The 24,070-nt window shown below is 44.0% G+C and overlaps 1 protein-coding gene across 2 annotated transcripts in view; it reads left to right on the forward strand.

The window, feature by feature from the left end:
• The first annotated feature begins 2,598 nt into the window (after positions 1-2,598).
• The window catches only part of PTPN4 (protein tyrosine phosphatase non-receptor type 4), a 246,725-nt gene continuing 225,253 nt past the window's right edge, over positions 2,599-24,070 (forward strand). The window contains exon 1 of one of the 2 annotated variants that reach the window (XM_038743503.1): positions 2,599-2,751. In XM_038743503.1, the coding sequence (XP_038599431.1) occupies positions 2,614-2,751 (138 nt within the window). In that variant the 5' untranslated portion in view covers positions 2,599-2,613. The remainder of the gene's footprint in view (positions 2,752-24,070) is intronic. The other variant, XM_038743495.1, reaches the window with a different exon arrangement.

Genomic DNA, 24,070 nt, shown 5'->3' on the forward strand with positions numbered 1-24,070 from the left:
ACCTCCCTTCTCTTCTTCTGCAGTCCAGCCCGCACCCTCCGCTCCTCTGCTGCCAACCTCCTCACTGGGCCTCATTTTTTCCTGTCCCGCCGTCGACCCCTTGGCCACGTCCTTCCTTTGGCCTGGAATGTCCTCCCTCCTCACATCTGCCAAACTAGCACATATCCCCCCTTCAAAGCCCTACTGAGACCTCACCTCCTCCGGGAGGCCTTCCCAGACTGAGCTCCCCATTTTCCTCTGCTCCTCTTCCCCCCGCACATCGCCCCTACTCCCTCCTTCTGCTCTACCCCCTCCCCACCCCACAGCACTTGTGTGTATATGTACATACTTATTATTCTATTTATTTTATTAATGATGTGTATATATCTATAATTCTATTTATTTTGATACTATTGATTAATAAATAATAATGGCATTTTTTAAGCACTTTCTATGTGCAAAGCACTGTTCTAAGCGCTGGATGCCTGCCTACTTGTTTTGTTGTCTGTCTCCCCCCTTCTAGAGAAGCAGCGTGGCTCAGTGGAAAGAGCACGGGCTTCGGAGTCAGCGGTCATGGGTTCAAATCCCAGCTCTGCTGCTTGTCAGCTGTGTGTTTTTGGTCAAGTCAGTTCACTTCTCTGTTCCTCAGTTACCTCATCTGTAAAATGGGGATTAAAACTGTGAGCCCCCCGTGGGACAACCTGATGACCTTGTAACCTCCCCAGTGCTTAGAACAGTGCTTTGCACGTAGTAAGCTCTTAACAAATACCATCATTATTATTATTATTATCCCGTTTTTTCAGTGTCCAGCTTTCAGATCCATACACTGTCACTGAAAACACCATAGAGTTGACAGATTGTATTTTTGTGGCAATTGTTACACCAGCACACTTCAAGGCCAGTTAAATTTTACTTACAAAGAATTGACCTATATTATCCCCAATATAATTTTACTTGGTTCTTAAAATAACTCAGAGAAGATTCTCCATTGTCCTTTAGTATTGTGCTCCGAAGTCTATCAATTCAGTAGTCAGGAAGTTCTTCCTAGCAACTGATCTATATTCTATCTCCTGTAATTCATTCCTAAACCCCGGTGACTTCTAGTCTGTAGAAGGGAAAAACAGTTGTTTTTCTTCAACATCATTTTCAAAATGGAAAGTAGGTCTTTTAACTGTTAATGTAATACATATCTACTAATCCTAATTGTGCAAGTTGTTAAGGGCTTACTATGTGCCAAGCTCTGTACTAAGTGCAGGGGTAGATGCAAGATAATTTCGTTGGGCACAGAACGTATCCCATACGGGGCTCACATTCTAACAGGGAGGGAGCAGGGGTATTTAATCCCTATTTTACACATTAGAAAACTGAGACATAGAGAAGTTTGAGAAGTTTTTGCTAGAAGTGAGTTGTATTTTGATGTTTGAAGAGTAAGAGGGAAGGGACTATCTGAGAATGTTCCACTGATCCATTATGTAGCCTGAAGTTTCTTTGTTGCTTTAAAAATATGGTTTTGTATTCCAGAGTTGTCAGGTGTCTCATATATACGTTTGGGAAGCAGCATGGCCCAGTGGAAAGAGCACAGTCCTGGGAGTCAGAGGACCTGGATTCTAATCTTGACTCTGCCACTTGTCTGTTGTGTGACCTTGGGCAAGTCACTTCACTTCTCTGGGCCTCAGTTCCATTATCTGCAAAATGGGGATGGCAATGACTATTCTCCTTCTTACTCAGACTGTGAGCCCCAAGTGGGATCTGATTCTGTCGTAACTACCCCAGTGCTTAGTCAGGGCTTGGCATATAATAAGCACAGAGGTAAACATGAAAAACGATACTGATAGATGAATATACCTCTCTGGCCTTGTCCCATTTTCCTCCAAAGTCCCCTTGGGAGGGAATGTGTGGTTGTCTGATAGATAAAAGAAACAAGCCCCCCTCCTCTTCAACAGCAGAGGTGAAGAGGCCTAAAGAAGAAGAAAGACATAATTATGGCAAAAATAACAACAACAAAAAGATTCAAAGTGTGTATTACCACCATTGTTCCTTTGAAATTTTAGGAAACCTGGGCATTAAGTGCCTGATTTTCAGAATGTTCATCGTAGCAGTGACTATTTTATTTTGTTAGTATGTTTGGTTTTGTTCTCTGTCTCCCCCTTTTAGACTGTGAGCCCACTGTTGGGTAGGGACTGTCTCTATATGTTGCCAACTTGTACTTTCCAAGCGCTTAGTACAGTGCTCTGCACACAGTAACCACTCAATAAATATGATTGATTGATTGATTAACCAAAATCCAAACACCTGCATCCGATTTCTCAGGATCAAGTCATGATAATTGTCTCAGCATTCACTATGGGACATGTTTTGGTTCACTTTTACAGAATGCTTTTGGAAGTTGTAGTTGTGGTTAAGCTGTGCAGTTATCTTGTAAATTATTCTGTAAATGTGGGAATTTCTGTTGAGAGTGGAATCTGTGAAAATCCTTGCTTCATCGGCCATTTTAAGCTGCTTTAAATTGCATATTCAAATTTGAGAAGTCTGCCCACAATTCAAACGTCTTTAGGTTACTCTGTGTTTTTCTTTACTGTCATTTCGATTGAATTTTCTTAATTTTTTTTTTCCAAAGACCTCGTGTGGACAGTAATGACCGCACGCTTCCGATTGCCTGCTGGCAGAACCTACAATGTCCGGGCATCAGAGCTGGCACGAGACAGACAGCACACAGAGGTGGCCTGCAACGTCCTTCTCCTGGATAACACTGTACAAGCATTCCGAGTTAATGTAAGTATTATCCCATGAGGACAACCCCCCGGACTTGCCAGTCTAAATCCAGTTGTTTAGCGGCAGGTTTCTTTCATCACGGTCCTTCTGGCTTATGTCATCATCCTTTGAAAAGAGATGGCTAATAGGAGCTAATCAAGAACCATTTGGAAAAAGTTGAGTTTTGGCCATTCTAGATCTCTGCGTCCCTGTGCGCTTCTCCATTCACCGTGCCTTCAAATTATTGTGCTCAGAGTTAAGTTTTGTAATGCAGATTTCCCAAAAGGAGCCATAGAATCAACTTTGGACAGTTGGACAGTTGGATCCAACCCACAGGAGGCTCGTGTTTGTTGGCAAAATGTCCTAAAGCCCTGTGGATATTGGCCAAACATTCCCTACCTCGCTTCCTAAATGACTTTGAAAATACTCTTAATCATCAATCGTATTTATTGAGTGCTTACTGTGTGCAGAGCAGTGTACTAAGTGCTTGGGAAGTACAAATTGGCAACATATAGAGACAGTCCCTACCCTACAGTGGGCTCACAGTCTAAAAAAAATATATATACTTAATATACTGTGGATGTCACAGGTTGATGGTTCGTGGTGTCTTCTTCACCAGCTGCTTTTCAGGAGTAAAACAATGCATTTACAGAATGGGAGCCTTTGGAAACAATCTCATGTTGTGAAAATGCTTGCCAAAGCTCTAATCCTGAAGAGAAGAAAATGGTGAAACAAGAGTATTTGTGATCATTCATGAGCTGAGAGACTGCACCTGAGAGAGAAACATTTTGCTATATGAGTTTAGCTTAGCACTCAGTTTTATTTGCACTTATTTCGATGCCTTAGACTTTCAACTTATGCTCCCATATCAGTTTGCTATAGCATTCTGTCAAAAGCATCCTGAATTTTCCACCCACCCTGAAGGTTTCTGTTAACCATTTCAGTAGGCATAATTTTTAGTGGTGTGTGCTCAACTTGAGATCCAAATTGAAATCACATACTCCTTTTGAAGGGGAAATGCAGTCACTTCTGAATCTCTGAGACAAAAGGAAACCCGGATGGAAATACAGTGGCAATTCTGAAATAGTTGAGCCTATAGATACAAAGCTTGGAATTGTTCCAAAGAAGCTATTGTAAAACCTGTATAAAACTGTTTAATTAGTATGTTCTTTGCCATGGTTAGCCTACTTGCAATTTGAAAAATTGAAGTCAATTAGGGTCTTTATCAATCAGTTGCACTTACTGAGTGTATGGGAGAGTACAATGTAATTTGTCACCAAATCTTGCCGGCTCTACCTTCATAACATCGCTAAAATTGGCCTTTTCCTCATCATCTGAACTGTTACCACCCTGATTTGAGCATTTATCATATCCCACCTTAACTACTGCATCATCCTCCTTGCTGACCTCCCTGTCTCTCCTCACTCCCCACTTCACTCTGCTGCCCTGCCCATAACGAGTTTACAGCCTAGAGGAGGAGACAGGATTAATAGAAATAAAGAAGTTATTTATAATGTAGCATTTAAAGATTATATGCTAGCAATATAAGGACTTCTTCTGTGCAGATTTTTGGACTGAGGTTTGCCCATTGTCCCTGGCAGGAGACCCTAATGTTGGGAGAACATTCAGTTACCCAGTGGTATTTATTGAGTGCTGACTCTGGGCAGAGCACTGTACTAGCACATGGGAGAGTACAGTACGACAGAGTTGGTTGACATGTTCCCTGCCCGCCACAAGTTTACAGTCTAGAGGGGGTGACAGACATTTTAAAAAACTCAAATGTGTACATTAAGCGCTCTAGGGTTGAGGGTGGGGTGAATAAAGTGTACAAATCCAAGTTCAAAGGGGACGCAGAAAGGAGAGGGAGTAGGGGAAATGAGGATTTAGATGGGGAAGGCCTCTTGGAGATGTGATTTTTTAAGAAGGCTTTAAAGGTAGGGAGAATGGTGGTCTGTCATATATGAAGTGGCAGAGAGTTTCAGGCCAGAGGGAGCATGTGGGCAAAAAGTCGACAAAGGGATGAAATGGAGATGCACTGAGTAGGATGGTGTTAGAGGAGTGAAGTGTGAGGACTGCTTTATAGTAGAAATCAGCGAGATAAGGTACAGGTATCAAGATGCAAAGATGTTCTGTTTGATGCAGAGGTGGGTGGGCAACCACTGGAGGTTCTTGAAGAGTGGAAAGATGTGAACTGAGTGGGGTTTTTTAGGTAGATGATCTGGTCAGCAGAGTGAAGTGGGGAGAGACGAGAGACAGGGAGGTCAGCAGCGAGGCGGATGCAGTAGTTAAGGTGGGATACGATAAGTGTTCGGATCACGGGGGTAACAGTTCGGATGATGAGGAAAAGGCCGATTTTAGTGATGTTTGGAAGGTAGATCCAGCAAGATTTGGGGACAAATCAAACGTGCGAGTTGAATGAGAGATTTGAATTGAGGGTAATTGCCAAGATTACAGGTTTGCGACACAAGGAGGATGGTGGTGTCGTCTGTGGTGATAGGAAAGATGGAGTAGGACACATCAGGTCTTCCAGATAGTGAAGACCTGAATCAATCAGTTAATGGTATTTACTGAACACTAACTGTATACTAAGAGCTTTGGTGAGTCTAGTAAGAGAAGACCTGAATCAATCAGTTAATGATATTTACTGAGCATTTACTGTATACTAAGAGCTTTGGTGAGTCTAGTAAGAGAAGACCCGAATCAATCAGTTAATGATATTTACTGAGCACTTACTGTATACTAAGAGCTTTGGTGACTCTAGTACAGCACAGTTAGTAGACGCATTCCCTGCCCACAGTGAGCTTCCTAGAGTCTTGAGCGGGACAGCCATTAGTACAAATAAATGGATTATGGAAATGTGCATAAGTGCTGTGGGACTGAGATGGAGTGAATATCAGGTGCCTAAAGGTTATGGATCCAAGTGCATAGGTGATGCAGAAAGGAGACAGAGTTGGGGAAAGAGGGTTTAATTGGGGAAGGTCTTGTGGATGACATGAGACCTTAATAAGGGTTTGAATGTTTGTTTTGTTGGCTGTCTCCCCCTTGTAGACTGTGAGCCCGTTGCTGGGTAGGGACTGTCTCTATATGTTGCCGACTTACACTTCCCAAGCACTTAGTACAGTGCTCTGCACACAGTAAGTGCTCAATAAATACGATTAAAGGAATGAATGAAAGAATGTGGGGTGGCTGGTGATCTGGCAAATAGAGTTGGGGAGGGAGGCCAGAGAGAGGACGTGGGCTCCCAGACTGAGCCCCCACCTTCCTCTCCACTTCCTCCCCCTCCCCATCCCCCCCGCCTTATCTCCTTCCCCTCCCCACAGCACCTGTATATATGTATATGTGTTTGTACGTATTCATTACTCTATTTTATTTGTCCATATTTATTCTATTTCTTTTATTTTGTTAATATGTTTTGTTTTGCTCTCTGTCTCCCCCTTCTAGAGTGTGAGCCCGCTGTTGGGTAGGGACCATCTCTATATGTTGCCAACTTGTACTTCCCAAGTGCTTAGTACAGTGCTCTGCACACAGTAAGCGCTCAATAAATACGAATGAATGAATGAATGAATGAATGTATGAATGAAAGGGGTCAGTGTGTGAGATAGAAGGCATCACGGCACAGCGAACAAGCTGGTGCTATTGGAGCAAAGTGTGTAATAATGATATCTGTAAGTGCTTAGTAGGTATCAAGCACTGTTCTAAGCACTGGGGCAGATACAAGCTGATCAGGTTGGACAAAATTCATGGCCCACATGGGGGTCACATCTCAATTCCTATTTGACAGATGAGGTAACTGAGGCCAAGTGAAGTGACTCGCCTGAGGTCACACAGCAGACAAATGATGGAGTTGGAATTAGAACACAGGTCCCTCTGACTCCCAGGACCATGGTCTATCCAGTAGGCCATGCTGCCGGAGTGGATTTGGAGACCAGTGAGGTAAGGGTGGAGGGGGCAAAGTGATGGAGTGCTTTAAAGCCGACGGTAAGGAGTTTCTGCTTGATGTGGAGATGGATGGACAACCGCTGGAGGTCCCAGAGGAGTGGGGAGACGTTGACTGAACGTTGTCGTTGAGGAAAATGATTCGGGCTGCAGAGGGAAGTATGGACTGGAGAAAGAAGAGACGGGAAGCAGGGAGGACAGTGAGGAGGCAGATACAGTAGTGATGGCAGGATAGGATAAGTGCTTGGTTTAAGGTGATAGCAGTTTGGATGGAGAGGAAAGAGCGGATTTTAGCGATCTTATGGAAGTAGAACTGGCGGGATTTTGTGATAAAATTGAATAATTGGCTTGTGTGAGAGATGATTCGAGGGAAATGCCAAGGTTATGGGCTTGGGAGATAAGGAGGGTACTGGTATTGTCTACAGTGATGGAAACAACAGGGAGAGGACAGGGTTTTTGTGGGAAAATGAAGAGTTCTGTTTTGGACGTGTTTAATTTGAGATGCAGTGGGAGATCCAGGTAGAGATGTACTGAAAGTAGGAGGAAGTGCAAGCCTGCAGTGAAGAAGAGAGTTCACGGCTAGAGAGGTAAATTTGGGAATCATTCATTCATTCGGTCGTATTTATTGAGCGCTTACTGTGTGCAGAGCTCTGTACTAAGCACTTGGAAAGTACAATTCGGCAGCAGATAGAGACAATCCCTACCCAGCAGTGGGTTCACAGTCTAGGACAGGGAGACAGGCAACAAAACAAAACAAGTAGACAGGCATCAATGCCATCAAAATAGATAAATAGAATTATAGATATATATGCATCATTAATAAAATAGAGTATTAAATATGTACAAATATTCATAAGTGCTGTGGGGAGGGGATGGGCGTAGAGCAGAGGGAGGGAGTAAGGGGTGATGGGGAGGGGAGGAGGAGCAGAGGAAAAGGGGGGGCTCAGTCTGGGAAGGCCTCCTGGAGGAGGTGAGCTCTCAGTAGGGCTTTGAAAAGGGGAAGAGAGCTAGTTTGGTGGATGTGTGGAGGGAGGGCATTCCAGGCCAGGGGACGACGGCAGGACAGGCGAGAATGAGGCATAGTGAGGTGGTTAGCAGCATGGGGTGGAGTGTGCGGGCTGGGCTGGAGAAGGAGAGAAGGGAGGTGAGGTAGAAGGGGGTGAGGTGATGGAGAGCTTTGAAGCCAATAGTGAGGAGTTTTTGCTTCATGTGAAGGCTGATAGGCAACCACTGGAGATTTTCGAGGAGGGGAGTGACATGCCCATATAGATGGCACTGGAGCTATGGGAGCCAGTGAGTTCTCCAAGGGAGTGGGTGTAAATGGAGAATAGAAGGGGACCCAGATCTGAGCCTTGAGGGACCCCCACTGTCAGAGGGTGGGAGGCAGAGGAGGAGCCTGGCAAAGACTGAGAAGGAGAATTCGGAGAGCTGGGCGGGAAACCAAGAGAGAACGATGGTTGTCCCATGGGGGGCTCACAGTTTTAGTTCCCATTTTGCAGATGAGGTAGCTGAGGCACGGAGAAGTGACGTGGCTTGCCCAAGGTCACGCAGCTGACGGTTGGTGGTGCCGGAATTTGAACCCATGACCTCTGACTCCAAGGCCCGTGCTCTTTCCACTGAGCCACGCTGCTTCTCTTGTATTATTACATTATTATATCACCTATATATATGTATATCACCTGTATATATGTATATATGTTTGTACGTATTTATTACTCTATTTCATTTGTACATTATTGCAGCAATTTATTCTATTCAATTTATTCTATTTATTTTATTTTGTTTTATTTTGTTAATATGTTTTATTTTGTTGTCTGCCTCCCCCTTCTAGACTGTGAGCCCGCTGTTGGGTAGGTACCTTCTCTATATGTTGCCAACTTGTCCTTCCCAAGCTCTTAGTACAGTGCTCTGCACACAGTAAGCGCTCAGTAAATACGATTGAATGAATGAATGAAAAGCCACGGTTAGAGAATGTTTCCAGGAGAAGAGGATGCTTCACAGGGTTGAAGACAACTGAGAAGTGTAGGAGGACTAGCATGGAGTAGACGCCGTCTGATTCGGGAAGGAGGAGGGCATTGGTCACCTTCGAGAGGGCTGTTTCCGTGGAGTGAAGGGGGTGGAAACGAGATTGAAAGGGATCAAGGAGAAAATTGGAAAAGAGGAACTGGAGGCAGCAGGTGTAGATAACTCGCCCAAGGAGTCTGGAGAGAAATGGGAAGAGGGAGATGGGGTGGTAACCTGAGGAAGCTTTGGGGTCAAGAGAGGATTAGAGAAGCAGTTTGGCCTAGTGGCAACTGCACAGGCATGGGAGTCAGAGGACATGAGTTCTAATCCTGCCTCTGACACTTGTCTGCTATGTGACCTTGGACAAGTCACTTGACTTCTCTCTCCCTCAGTTGCCTCATCTATAAAATGGGGCTCAAGACTGTGAGCCTCACGTGGGGCAACCTGATTATGTTGTGTACCCTAGTGCTTAGAACAGTGCTCGGCAGATAGTAAACGCTTTACAAATACCATAATAATAATAATAATCAGTCAATCAATCAATCGTATTTATTGAGCACTTACTATGTGCAGAGCACTGTACTAAGTGCTTGGGAAGTACAAGTTGGCAACATATAGAGACAGTCCCTACCGAACAGTGGGCTCACGCACTTAGTACAATGCTCTGCACACAGTAAGCGCTCAATAAATACGATTGATTGATTGATTGAATAATAATAATAATAATAATAATAATAATAATAATAATAATAATAACCAACATCTTTGAGAGCAGTGGGAAAGAAGCCATTGGGAAGTGAACACTTGAAGATAGTAGTTAGGGACGAGAGAAGGAAGGGGACAAGTGTTTTAATAAGATATGAAGAGTTGGGCTCAGAACACAAGTGAAGGGGTAGATTTTGAGAGGAGGAGAGAGGTCTCATATTGAGATACTGCTGGGAATATCAGGAGAATTGAAGAGGGTACAGGAGAAGGGAGGGATGGGAAAGGAGTGGGGGAGAATTTTAGGGAGACCACACCTGATGGTTTTAATTTTGTTGATAAAGTATGTGGCTAGGTGATTAGGGGAAAGAGATTGGGGGGTGAGTGGGGACAGGAGATTTGAAGAACAAGAGAAACATTGGGAAGAGCAGGTGGGAAAATGGGTATAGGATTCAATTTGGGTGTACTAAGTGCTTAGTACGGTGCTTTGCACTCAATAAGTGCTCAACAAATATGATTGAATGAATGGAGACATTATGTTGCCGGGTGGAGGGAAGGGCAGAATTAAAGCAGTTGTGGAGATTGACAGTTTCTGGATTTCCACCAGCTGTGCTCTGCGGCTTGAGCACGGGAGTGGAGGAAGCGTGCTGTTCTTCAAAATAATCACACAAACTGTTCATTTTGTCTGCAAACATAATCAGTCTCCAAGGCTTTTTCCTTCATGCTGTAAATAGACCTTGGTTTTACCTGTTATATCTGAGCTAGTGGGAGACATGTAATGAGTTTGTGATGAAGGTAAGAAATGTATCATGTGGCCCTCAAAAGTGTGGCTTTTCTCTGCTTCGTCTTTGTCTGGGGGGTGTCTTTCCCTAAGCCTGTTGTCTCCACCTCTACAGTTGTCTGTCCCCTTTTCTCGTTTTTTTCTTTTTCTTTTTTGAACATCTTATTAGCCCCTTGTGGCTCCCCCTCACCAAGACCCCTGCTATTCCTATGCTATTCTGATAATTTAGCAGTTTGTCACCATAAAGTCTTCCATCTGCTCTGTTTTGGGGGTGGATGGAGCCCACCTAGGGGACATAAACTCCTTTTTCTCTCTCTCCTTACCATCTTTGTCTCCACACTCTTAGTCATAACCATAGATTAGTATTAATAGTCGTTATTAATAATTAATAATTATTTGTTAATAGTATTAATTGAGAAGCAGTGTGGTTCAGTGGAAAGAGCGCGGGCTGGGGAGCCAGAGGTCATGGGTTCTAATCCCGTTCTGCCACTTGTCAGCTGTGTGACCTTGGGCAAGTCACTTAACTTCCCTGGGCCTCAGTTCCCTCATCTGTAAAGTGGGGATGAAGACTGTGAGCCCCACCTGGGACAACCTGATGACCTTGTATCTACCCCAGTGCTTAGAACAGTGCTTGGCACATAGTAAGCCCTTCTAGACTGTGAGCCCACTGTTGGGTAGGGACCATCTCTATATGTTGCCAACTTGCACTTCCCAAGCGCTTAGTACAGTGCTCTGAACACAGTAAGCGCTCAATAAATATGATTGAATGAATGAATTAATGAATGAACAAATTCCAACATTATTATTATTAATGATGGTAGACTTTTTACCACAACAGCCATAGGTTACATTCCATTCTGCTCAGTGTTGTGTACTATTTTTCTGAGGAAAGATAGGCTGCTCCTGCAGTAGATTGGTTTCCCGGTACTGTGAGGCAGATAAAACCCAGGGAGATGATTGTATGCTTCCGGGTATGTTAGATAACTCATCTACACGAAATGATATCCAAAGCAAATTATTAGATTCTAGATTTTTTTATTTCTATTGATAGTTATTCCTTCGGAGTCGAGGGGCTTGCAGATAACACTGGCCATTCAGGAGATCTTGGGTTTTTTAAGTAAGCAGTGAATTCAGATAATCGGATGGGACAGAGTAAAGTTGTTGTACCATGTAGAGGAAATGGAATTTAATTGCTTCCCTCCACCCCCACCCCGGCCAAATTCCTAATACCGATCACCAAACCACTGGTTTGGCAAGGTGTATTTACCAGTTTAGACATAGTTGACACCAGATCCCCAGGAGAAAGCCAGGAGTAGATGCTTGAGGTCGTTAAAGACCCTAATGCCATTTGAACTTTTTAATTTTGTAAATTGATGCTTTCACTGGACTAATTCTAGCCAGAGCTGGCATGCTACTCTTCGTAGTTCATTCACAAGATAATTAAAACAAGAAATTTAGGGTTAGATTGAAATTAGATTTTTGGTGAGCCAAAAGTGTTGCTTACTTAGAGCGCTTTGAAAATAGCTGTTGGGGAGGGGAGTATACAGCACTGTCCCTATTCGGGTCTTGGCCACCGTCATTTGTCTTATTTACTGTGTCCTGAAGATGTTGCCGTCCCTTCCAAGGACTTATCTCTGTCTGCACAGTTGTGGTGCTGGAGGGATTCTGAAATCACCAACCGCAGTTAACAAAGGAGGTGATTTGCTGGAAATCTTGCTCAAGGTCTTGTCTGGAATGTGACCCCTCAGCCTTTTCCTTCAAACAAGAAACTAACAATATAAAACCACTGAATAAGTCAGCCCTCTATCTGTGTTCTGAAATAATCCAAAAATGTGTTGGCTCTTCTTTATTACACTGTAAGTGAGAGCAGTTTGGATAGGATTTTTATCCTCTATTTAAGAAGAATCCCGGGAGCCCGAGGACCTGTGTTCTAATCCTGGCTCTGCCACTTTCCTGCTCTGTGGTCCTGGGCAAGTCACTTAACTTCTCTGTGCCTCAGTTTCCTCAACTGTAAAATGGGAATTAAGTACCTATTCTCCCTCCTACTTGACTGTGAGCCACATGAGGGACGGGGACTGTGACCCACCTGATTAACCTGTTTCTGCCCCAGCGCTTAGAACAGTGTTTGACACATAGTAAATGCTTAACAAATACTATTTAAAAATAAAACACCTCTCCCTCCTACCTACATGATTGACTTACCTTTTTATGGGTGGTGGTTTATTTTTTTTTTCTTAAGGAGCTTCTGGGAAAAGGAAATATGCACCCTATTTGCATAATTCTTTGATTAGTTGTTTGGCTAGTCAAGTTTTAAAAAAGGCAAGTCCTTGGCTTCATTCTCTTCAACGTGAGCTCATTACTTTGGGAAATTAAGTATAGCGTGTACTCGTTCTGTATTGTATGTATAATTTTTATTTTGGTTTCTATAATAATAATAATAATAATAATGGCATTTATTAAGCGCTTACTATGTGCAAAGCACTGTTCTAAGCGCTGGGGAGGTTACAAGGTGATCATGTTGTCCCACAGTGGCTCACAGTCTTCATCCCCATTTAACAGATGACGTAACTGAGGCACAGAGAAGATAAGTGACTTGTCTAAAGTCACACAGCTGACAGTTGGCGGAGCCGGGATTTGAACCCATGACCTCTGACTCTAAAACCTGGGCTCTTTCCACTGAGCCACACTGCTTAGGAGAGAAGCATTATGTTAAGCACAAAGGCTACTCATTTTTTATTTTTCTACTAATAGTGATCTTAAGACCCACTTTTTTGTTCGTCTTTGGGCCTCTGAAGTTTATCTTTCGAAACCTCATGACCTAGTGGCCGGGGGCGAGAGGGCCTGAATCTAATCCCGGCCACTTGCTTGCTGTGTGGCCTTGGGCAAATCACTTGACCTCTCTGTGCCTCAATATCCTCATGTGCGAAGCGGGAATTCAGTATGTGTTCTCCCTTCTGCTTAGACTGTGAGCCCGATGAGGAACCGGGATTGTATCCAATCTGACTTCCTTGTATCTATCCCAGCACTTAATATAGTGCTTCACTCATAGTAAGTGCTTAACAAATGCCACAGTTATTATCTTTATTATAGTCCATGACATTCGTGTGCAGAAGCAGTACGTAATAACTGAGGGAGTCATCATCATCATCATCAATCGTATTTATTGAGCGCTTACTGTGTGCAGAGCACTGTATTAAGCACTTGGGAAGTACAAATTGGCAACATATGGAGACAGTCCCTACCCAACAGTGGGCTCACAGTCTAAAAGGGAGAGACAGAGAACAAAACCAAACATACTAACAAAATAAAATAAATAGAATAGATATGTACAAGTAATACTAATACTAAGTCACTAATACTAAGTCAATAAGTAGAATTCAGTGTAAGCATTTCACACATGTGCGTGGGTTTCCTTTGTGACTTTACTAGAGTGAATGGTACTCAGTCTTCAGAGCTTGTGAGTTGAGATGTGATTAGATCATATGCTTTGTACGATTATGTAATAAATGATACCAAACACTGTGTTAAATGTAGGGGGAGGATAAGATTATGAGGTGGGAAATAGTCCCCGTCTGACATGGGGCTCACAGTCTTAGAGAACTAGTACATTAGTCTTGCCTTACTAAATGATTGATTGATTGATTGATTGATCCCTAGTTTTCACCTGGGAGGCTGGCATTGTCTGAGGCTTTGTTCTATCGGGACCCTAAAATAATAATAATAATAATAATAATAATAATGGCATTTATTAAGCGCTTACTATGTGCAAAGCACTGTTCTAAGCGCTGGGGAGATTACAAGGTGATCAGGTTGTCCCACGGGGCCTTATAATCTTAATCCCCATTTTACAGTTGAGGTAATTGAGGCCCAGAGAAGTGAAGTGACTTGCCCAAAGTCACACAGCTCACAAGCGGCGGAGCCAGTATTTGAACCCATGACCTCTGACTCCAAAGCCCGGGCTCTATGCACTGAGCCCCGCTGCTTCTCTAGAATTAGAATTAAATAGAATTAGAAATAGAATTAAAGCTAAATGCCCATCGTGAACAAGATAAATAGAATAGTAAGCAAATGCCTCCTCTCTCCTCCTTGCTTTCAGTTTCAGACAAAGTGTCTGTCCCACACGGGGCTCCGAGTGTAAGAGTGAGGGAGAACAGCCATTTCATCCTCGTTGTGCAGATGAGGAAACTGAGGCCGAGAGAAGTTAATTTAAGCCGAAGAAGTTAAGCCCAAGAGGTCCCACAGTGGGCAGCGTTGGGATTAGAACCCAGGTCCTCTGATTCCCAAGCCCCGGGGTCTCTCTACTGGGCCACAATTTTACGTGCCGTCAAGGATATTTTAATAGAGAAAATTATTGTTTGAACATAATTCCAGGAACCAAAGATTGAAGTTGGGAAATGAATTTGCAGATTTGTATGTAGATTCAGGACTGACATTGTAGAGAAACAGCATGGCTTAGTGGATAGAGCACGGGCATGGGATTCAGAAGGTCATGGGTTCTAATCTCAACTCTGCCATTTGTCTGCTGTGTGACCTTGGGCAAGTGGCTTCACTTCTCTGGGCCTCAGTTCCCTCATGTGTAAAATGGAGATTGAGACTGTGAGCCCCACGTGGGACAGGGACTGTGTCCAACCCAATTTGCTTGTGTCCACCCCAGCGCTTTGTACAGTACCTGGCACATAGTAAGCATTTAACAAACACCATACTAATTATTATAATAATTATATAATATATATGAATATATTATATAATAATTATATATCACAACTATGATATTATTGTATTGATTATTAATATTAATGATAATTATAATTATAACAATACAATATATAATATTATTGCATAGTTATATTATTATATATAATAATTTTCATGTTTTGGAACCTCACAAAGCACTTGTCTCATCGGTGCTCTGTTCTCTGCTTAAAGCGGACACAATTCCAGAATCACAAGGCCGAGGGGACCACTGAGAAGTCACCTAATCCAAATCTTGTCTCCAAAACCACATGGGATGTATAAGTAGCTATCTTAAAATATCAGTACTATCATCAGTGGTATTCATTGAATACCACCATTGAGAAGCAGCGTGGCTCAGTGGAAAGAGCTCGGGCTTTGGAGTCAGAGGTCATGGGTTCAAATCCTGCCTCCACCACTTAGCTATGTGACTTTGGGCAAGTCACTTCACTTCTCTGGGCCTCAGTGACCTCATCTGTAAAATGGGGATGAAGACTGTGAGCCCCCCGTGGGACAACCTGATCACCTTGTAACCTCCCCAGCACTTAGAACAGTGCTTTGCACATAGTAAGCACTTAATAAATGCCATTATTATTGTTATTATTATTATTGAGCGCTTACCTGTGGGCAGAGCACTGTGCTAAGCACTTGGAAGAGTGCATTACAGCAGAGTTGGTAGATATATTCCTTGCCCTCAATGAGCTGACATCTCTGGAGTGGGTTGCCATGGACTCTGATGAAGATCTGTTAGAGTGTTTAGGCACCCAGTATTCATTCATTCATTCAGTTGTATTTATTGAGTGCTTACTGTGAGCAGGGCACTGTACTAAGCACTTGGGAAGTACAAATCGGCAACACATAGAGACGGCCCCTACCCACCAACGGGCTCACAGTCTAGAAGGGGGAGACAGACAACAAAACAAAACAAGTAAGCTCCTTGTGGACAGGGATTGCAGCTACCAATTCAGTCATGTTGTATTTTTCCAAGTGCTTAGTACAGTGCTCTGCCCTCAGTGAATGCTCAATAAATACTATTGATCAATTGTAATAAGAGAAGCAGTGTGGCTCAGTGGAAAAGAGCCCGGGCTTTGGAGTAAGAGGTCATGGGTTCAAATCCCAGCACCGCCACGTCTGCTGTGTGACCTTGGGCAAGTCACTTAACTTCTCTGAGCCTCAGTTACCTCATCTGTAAAATGGGGATTAAGACTGTGAGCCCCACGTGGGACAACTTGATCACCTTGTATCCCCCCCCAGCACTTAGAACAGTGCTCTGCACATAGTAAGCGCTTAACAAATGCCATTATAAAAAAAAAATTGCCCATTACAGCTTACTTTTGCTACAGCTTCACGCTTTTCATCTTGTTCTGTGATCACAGGCAGCTCTGTTCTCCATTTAATTTAAAGCCCTGTATAATTATATGCAGATGACCCCTCAGCCTTTCCCAAATGTGTAGAGTGCCCTGCTCACAGGGCACCGTTGGAGGATTTTGAGGCTAGAGGGTATTTTGAGTTCTGCCTCGTCTCTAGGCAAAATCCCCAGTTATTCTGGCACCGAGGTGGGGCTGCTATTTCCACCCGCAAAAGAACCCAGTGTGACGAGGGTTGATGGCACTGAACATTTTAAAGATTGCCCAAATGCCCCGGACTGGGTTTCTCAATCAATCAATCAATCAATCAATCAATCATATTTATTGAGCGCTTACTGTGTGCAGAGCACTGTACTAAGCGCTTGGGAAGTACAAGCTGGCAACATATAGAGACGGTCCCTAACCAACAGTGGGCTCACAGTCTAGAAGACTCTTACATGAGTGGGGCCCGCTGAGCCCGGGCTTGGGAGTCAGAGGTCGTGGGTTCAAATCCCGGCTCCGCCACTTGTCAGCTGTGTGACTTTGGGCAAGTCACTTGACTTCTCTGTGCCTGTCACCTCATCTGTAAAATGGGGATCAAGACTGAGAGCCCCACGTGGGACAACGTGATCACCTTGTAATAATAATAATGATAATAATAATGGCATTTGTTAAGCGCTTACTATGTGTAAAGCACTGTTCTAAGCACTAGGCACTGTTCTAAGCGCTCCCAGCGCTTAGAGCAGTGCTTTGCACAGAGTAAGCGCTTAACAAATACCAACATTATTATTATTATTATATCCTCCTTCTTTCTTTTCTTTGTTCTCACTCAGCTGACTTGGTTAAGTCCTTCAGGGCAGCTAGATAAAAGGGAGTTCCTGGGGTTTGATCCAGCCAAACTCGGCTCGCGTGCTACTGCGGTCTAATTCTGAAGTTCAAGTATCATGGCCCAGGCCAGATTCTCTTAGTTGCCTGACAAAGGCAAACAATGGGAGATGATTACAAAAAAAAACGCACACGAGATCCCAGATGAATCGTCTTGTTTTCCATATCTGTCACTGCCCATTGTTCTGTCGAAGAAATAAATGATAGTAATTCGGTCGATTTTGTTGTTGACGGAGCGGTCCTGAGTGACGAGAGTGGCCGAGGCGTGCTGCGATGGCGAGGAACAGGGGCAGCTCGAGAGAAACAGTCGCCCTGGCCCTCCTCACAGCTCCTCGTGGCCGGCCCTTTGCTGCTGCTCTCCAACTGGTCAGAACGCAGGCCGTTTGCCCAGGAGTTTCCATTCTTCGGCCCCATCGTTGCTCTATTAACACACGAGATCACCTAGGACCTTAGAAACGCCGTTCCCATTCATTCAATCGTATTTATCGAGCGCTTACTGTGTGCAGAGCACTGTACTGAGCGCTTGGGAAGTCCAAGTTGGCAACATATAGAGACGGTCCCTACCCAGCAGTGGGCTCACAGTCTAGTCCCATCCTCATTGTGTTGTTGAGATGGTCAGTTACAGGGATGTCTTGGGAGTCAGAGGTCATGGGTTCAAATCCCAGCTCCGCCGCTTGTCAGCTGTGTGACTTTGGGGAAGTCACTACACTTCTCTGTGCCTCAGTTACCTCATCTGTAAAAGGGGGATTAAGATCGTGAGCCCCACGTGGGACAACCTGATCACCTTGTATCCTCCCCAGTGCTTAGAACAGTGCTTTGCACATAGTAAGCACTTAACAAATACCAAAATTATTAAATTATCATTATTATTAAAATGTGGGAATGACTCTTCAGTGCATTGCAAGGGCAGAATAATAACAATAATAATAATAATAATAATAATAATAATGGTATTTCATCATCAGTCGTATTTATTGAGCCCTTACTGTGTGCAGAGCACTGTACTAAGCGCTTGGGAAGTACAAGTTGGCAACATATAGAGACATCCCTACCCAACAGTGGGCTCACAGTCTAAGCGCTTACTATATTCATTCATTCAATCGTATTTATTGAGCGCTTACTGTGTGCAGATCACTGTACTAAGTGCTTGGGAAGTATAAATTGACAGGCATTGTACTAAGCACTGAGGTAGATACAGGTTAATCAGATTAGACACAGCCCCTATCCCATATAGATCTCACACTCCTAATCCCCATTTTCCAGATGAGATAACTGAAGGTCAGAGAAGTTAAATGACATGCCCAAGGTCACACAGCAGACATAGGACGAAACTGGGATTAGAACCCAGGTCCTTCTGATTCCCAGGCCCGTTCTCTATCCACTTGGCCATCCTGCTTCTCTACCGTCTCTTCCTTGGGGGTCTCCCAGCGAATGCCCAGCTGCTCAATTTGGCTGACTTGTCTCAGTCGCAGAAATCTGGGACAAGGGAAGAAATTCATTCATTCAGTCAGTCAGTCGCACTTATTGAGTGCTTACCGTGTTCCGAGCACTGTGCTAAGTGCTTGGGAGAGTACAGTATAATAAACAGACCCATTCCCTGCTCACAATGGGCTCATAGTCTAGAGGGGAAGACAGACATTCAAACAAATAATTAAATTGCAGTTATGTACATAAGTGCTCCGAATGACTCCTCTTGCTGCTTCATCTCTCCAGAGCCTTTCTCTTCTGTTTCCCAGTCTGGTTTGGGATAAATATTCGTCGGTGCCTATAGTTGGCCCGGATGGCAGGACTTGATGGAAAACAAACCTTCCAAGTTTTTTTTTCATTTTGTGTGACTTGGCTGAACATTACTGCGTGAATATTTTTGGCGAATGCAGGAGAGAAAGGAGGAAAGAAAGCCTTCATACAAAATGCCTCTTGTGTGTGTCAAGTTGGTACTCAGAAGTGAAAATAATCCAGTGAAAGGAGAACGCAAAAATACCTCCAGCAGGCTTCAACCTGTTGAAAACTGGAGGTGAAGGTATTATATCTTGAACTAGTTTTCAGGCCTTTCTCTTGATTCCGAGGGATTAGCATAGTATCAGTCGGTTGTATTTATTGTGCATTTACTGTGTGCAGAGCACTGTTTGAAGCGCCTGGAAAAGTACAAGTATAACAGAGTTGGTTGAATCATCCTCGGCCCACAGTGAGGTTACAGTTGAGAGGGGGATGCGGAAATGAATATAAATGAATGATGGATATGTACATTAAGTGCTGTGGGATTGAGGGAGGGGTGAATAAAGCGTGCAAATCCAAATGCAAGGGTGATGGGGAAATGAGGGCTTAATCGGGGAAAGCCTCTTGGTGGAGATGTGCTTTTCATTCGTTCATTCAATCGTATTTATTGAGCGCTTACTGTGTGCAGAGCACTGTACTAAGCGCTTGGGAAGTACAAGTTGGCAACGTATAGAGACGGTCCCTACCCAACAGTGGGCTCACAGTCTAGAAGACTTTTAAGAAGACTTAGAAGTCTAGATGGATAAAAAGAGTTTCAGGATGTCCTACTCTGTCCGATTCCTTTATCTTGGTTTAATTCAGCCTTGCAAAAGACTTCACTGTCCTGTTCATTTCCACCCCCACCCCACCCCCTCACCCCTTTCATTGCTCCAAATTCAAAAGTTTTATCAAGAACATAAAACCACACAGCCATTGCCTAGTTGCTGGCCGTCCCACAATAAGTGCAAACTTGAGGGTGTATTATGTACTTGCACACTAATTGCAAATTTCCTTCGCTAGAGTTTCAGATCATCGAGAGCAGGGATTAGGTGTACCAATTGTACTCTCCCACACGCTTAATTCAGTGCTCTGCACAGAGTAGGTACACTCTGCATGAATATAAGTATTCATTAAGTAATTATTAAGTATTATTCATGAATCGTTGCTGACCTAATCCCGAATGCCTAAATCCATGGCCTCGAATTAAAGCCGTTCAACGGTCAGGAAATCAGTTCCTTCCCTGTCCCTCCCCTCCTCCTTTTGTGTTGCCTAGTGGCACATATTGTGAGACATCTGGTAGGCCAAACGGGTGCAGTTTGTGGTCGTGGAATAGAATATATCTGAAAAAGGAGCCACAACAAACAGCAGTGTGCCATCACCCATTTCCTAACCGTCATTGAGCATATGTACTGCTCTATATCACTTTTTCTAAGGGCCGGGGGGTCATCCCCATGAACCACCACCCCTAAATTTCTTCCGGTGCCACCTCCAGAGCTTCAGGTAGTAATAATGATGAAGAAGCAGCGTGGCTCAGTGGAAAGAGCCCGGGCTTGGGAGTCTGAGGTCATGGGTTCTAATCCTGGCTCCGCCGCTTATCAGCTGTGTGACTTTGGGCAAGTCACTTAACTTCTCTGGGCCTCTGTTCCCTCATCTGTAAAATGGGGATTAAGACTGTGAGCCCCACGTGGGACAACCTGATCACCTTGTATCTCCCCCAGCGCTTAGAACAGTGCTTGGCACCTAGTAAGCGCTTAACAAATACCAAAATTATTATTATTAATTTAGCACCTACTATGTGTCAAGCAGTGTTGGAAGTGCTGGGGTAGATAAAAGCTAATCAACATGGGCACAATCCCTGTCCCACCTGGGACTGCTCACAGTCTTTACCCCCATTTTACAGCTGAGTTAACCGAGGACAGAGAAGTGAAGCGACTCGCCAAAGGTCACACAGAAGAGGCAGAGCCAGGATTCCCAGGCCTGTGCTGTATTCATTGGGCCATACTGCTTTCATTCATTCAGTCAGTCAGTCAGTAATATTTATTGAGTGCTTACTGTGTGCAGAGCACTGTACTAAGCGCTTGGGAAGTACAAGTTGGCAATATATAGAGACGTTCCCCACCCAACAGTGGGCTCACAGTCCAGAAGGGCGAGACAGAGAACAAAACAAAACATATTAACAAAATAAAATAAATAGAATAAATATGTACAAGTAAAATAAATAGAGTAATAAATACATACAAACATACATATATATATACATATATATATATATATACAGGTGCTGTGGGGAAGGGAAGGAAGTAAGGCGGGGGGATGGAGGGGGGAGGAGGGGGAGAGGAAGGAGAGGGCTCAGTCTGGGGCCCCCTCAGACTGCTTCCCTGTCAGGGTCAGGAGCTGTGTCTGATCAAATAATAATAATAATAATAATATTAATAATAATAATAATGGCATTTATTAAGCGCTTACTATGTGCAAAGCACTGTTCTAAGAACTGGGGAGGTTGCAAGGTGACCAGGTTGTCCCACGGGGGGCTCACAGTCATAATCCCTATTTTACAGATGAGGGAACTGAGGCATAGAGAAGTGAAGTGACTTGCCCAAAGTCACACAGCCAACAAGCGGCGGAGCCGGGATTTGAACCCATGACCTCTGACTCCAAGGCCCGGGCTCTTTCCACGGAGCCACGCTGCTTCTCTGATTGGAGTGTATCTACCCCAGTGCTTGGCACAGGACGTGGCTCACAGTACATGCTTAACAAATCCAGCTTCGTCCTCAGGGTTACGTTCTCAGGCCTCCTTAGCTGTAGAATAAAATGACCAATGAGATGCCGTTGTTTTGACTTTTTGTGCGTCCACGATGTCATGCTGGGTTTTGGTAAGTGGCAGATGGCCCTGGGGAGGTCATTTCATCTCTTGGCCTTTGCAGACTCTTCATTGGGTAGGGACCGTCTCTAAATGTTGCCAACTTGTACTTCCCAAGCGCTTAGTACAGTGCTTTGCACACAGTAAGCGCTCAGTAAATACGATCGATGATGATGATGATGATTGTGCTGCTTAAAGGGAAGGTCAGCTGACCTCTACTGAGTGAGCGACTCTGCTGAGTGGGCGATGGAGGATTTGAATTTTGAAGACTAAACTAAGTTAGTCTCAGGGAGAGTTCTAGACTCTTCTAGACTGTGAGCCCGCTGTTGGGTAGGGACCATCTCTATACAACAGTACTTCCCAAGCGCTTAGTACAGTGCTCTGCACACAGTAAGCGCTCAATAAATACGATTGAATGAATGAATGAATGAATGAATGAATGAATGAGAGTTCCTGATTGCTGGATAGGATAAGCTCCTTAGGCCAGCTTTTCTTTAGCATTCAAGGTAAAGTGTTGCTATGGTGAGATTTTGATCTAAGTTTCCATTGTACAGTTTGACCCTTTGCTAGGAAATTGCAAATATGCTAGGAATTGAGGTCTAGAGATTTTTCAGTGAACACATGATCATACTTGGTAACTGTGTCCAACCTCATTTTCTTCTCTCCGCACCAGTGCTTCTTATATTCCTCCTCTTCCTCCCCTTCCTCCTCCATCTCCACTCCCTCCCCCTCCCCTTCAGTTCCCCCTTCTCCTCCCTACTCCTCCCCTTCCTCCTCCTCCTCCTCCTCTCCCTCCTCCTCCTAATAATTTTAATAATAATGATGGTGTTTGTTATGCACTTACTATGTGCCAGGCACTGTACTAAGCACTGAGGTGGATGCAGACAAATCGGGTTGGAAGTCCCTGTCCCAAGTGGGGCTCACGGTCTCAATCCCCATTTGACAGATGAGGGAACTGAGGCACAGAGAAGTGAAGCCATTTGCCCAAGGTCACCCAGCAGATAGGTGGCAGAGCCAGGATTAGAACCCATGACCTTCTGAGTCCCAGGCCCGTTCTCTCTCCACTGCGCCAAGCTGCTTCTCCTCCTCTTCCTCCCCCTCCCATAAGAGCAATAGTAAATGGATTGACGCTAGTATAATAACAATAGACTGTAAACTTCTTGTGGGCAGGAAACATGTCTACCAACTCTGGCGTATTATTCTTTCCCAAACACTTAGTACACTGGTCTGCATCCAGTAAGCGCTCAGTAAATATGCTGGGTTGATATTATTACTGCATAATAATAATAACGATGATGGTATTTGTTAAGCGTTTACTATGTTCTAAGCACTGGGGGAGATACAAGGTTAGCAGTTCATCCCAGGTGGGGCTCCCAGTCTTAATCCCCTTTTTACAGATGAGGTAACTGAGGCACAGAGAAGTAAAGTGACTTGCCCATTCATTCATTCATTCATTCAATCATATTTATTGAGCGCTTACTGTGTGCAGAGCACTGCACTAAGCGCTTGGGAAGTACAAGTCGACAACATATAGAGACGGTCCCTACCCAACAGTGGGCTCACAGTCTAGAAGGGGTAGACAGAGAACAAAACAAAACATATTAACAAAATAAAATTACTAGAATCAATCAATCAATCAATCGTATTTATTGAGCGCTTACTGTGTGCAGAGCACTGTACTAAGCGCTTGGGAAGTACAAGTTGGCAACATATAGAGACGGTCCCTACCCAACAGTGGGCTCACAGTCTAGAAGGGGGAGACAGAGAACAAAACATATTAACAAAATAAAATAACTAGAATCAATCAATCAATCAATCAGTGGTATTTATTGAGCACTTACTGTTTGCAGAGCACCGTACTAAGCGCTTGGGAAGTACAAGTTGGCAACATATAGTGATGGTCCCTACCCAACAGTGGGCTCACAGTCTAGAAGGGGGAGACAGACAACAAAACCAAACATATTAACAAAATAAAATAAATAGAATAGATATGTACAAGTAAAATAGAGTAATAAATATGTACAAACATATATACATATATACAGGTGCTGTGGGGAAGGGAAGGAGGTAAGGCGGGGGGGATGGAGATGGGGAGGAGGTGTGGCTGACAAGTGGTGGAACCGGGATTAGAACCCACTACTACGTCTGACTCCCGGGCTCTTTCCACTAAGCCGCACTGCTTCTCGCCAAGCCATGCTGCGTCCCAAACACCCTTGGAATTTTTCCCCCTTTTAGACTGTGAGCCCACTGTTGGGTAGGGACCGTCTCTATATGTTGCCAACTTGTACTTCCCAAGCGCTTAGTACAGTGCTCTGCACACAGGAAGCGCTCAATAAATAC

Source organism: Tachyglossus aculeatus, chromosome 1 (genome assembly GCF_015852505.1).
Source record: "Tachyglossus aculeatus isolate mTacAcu1 chromosome 1, mTacAcu1.pri, whole genome shotgun sequence".
NCBI classification, from domain to species: Eukaryota; Metazoa; Chordata; class Mammalia; order Monotremata; family Tachyglossidae; genus Tachyglossus; species Tachyglossus aculeatus.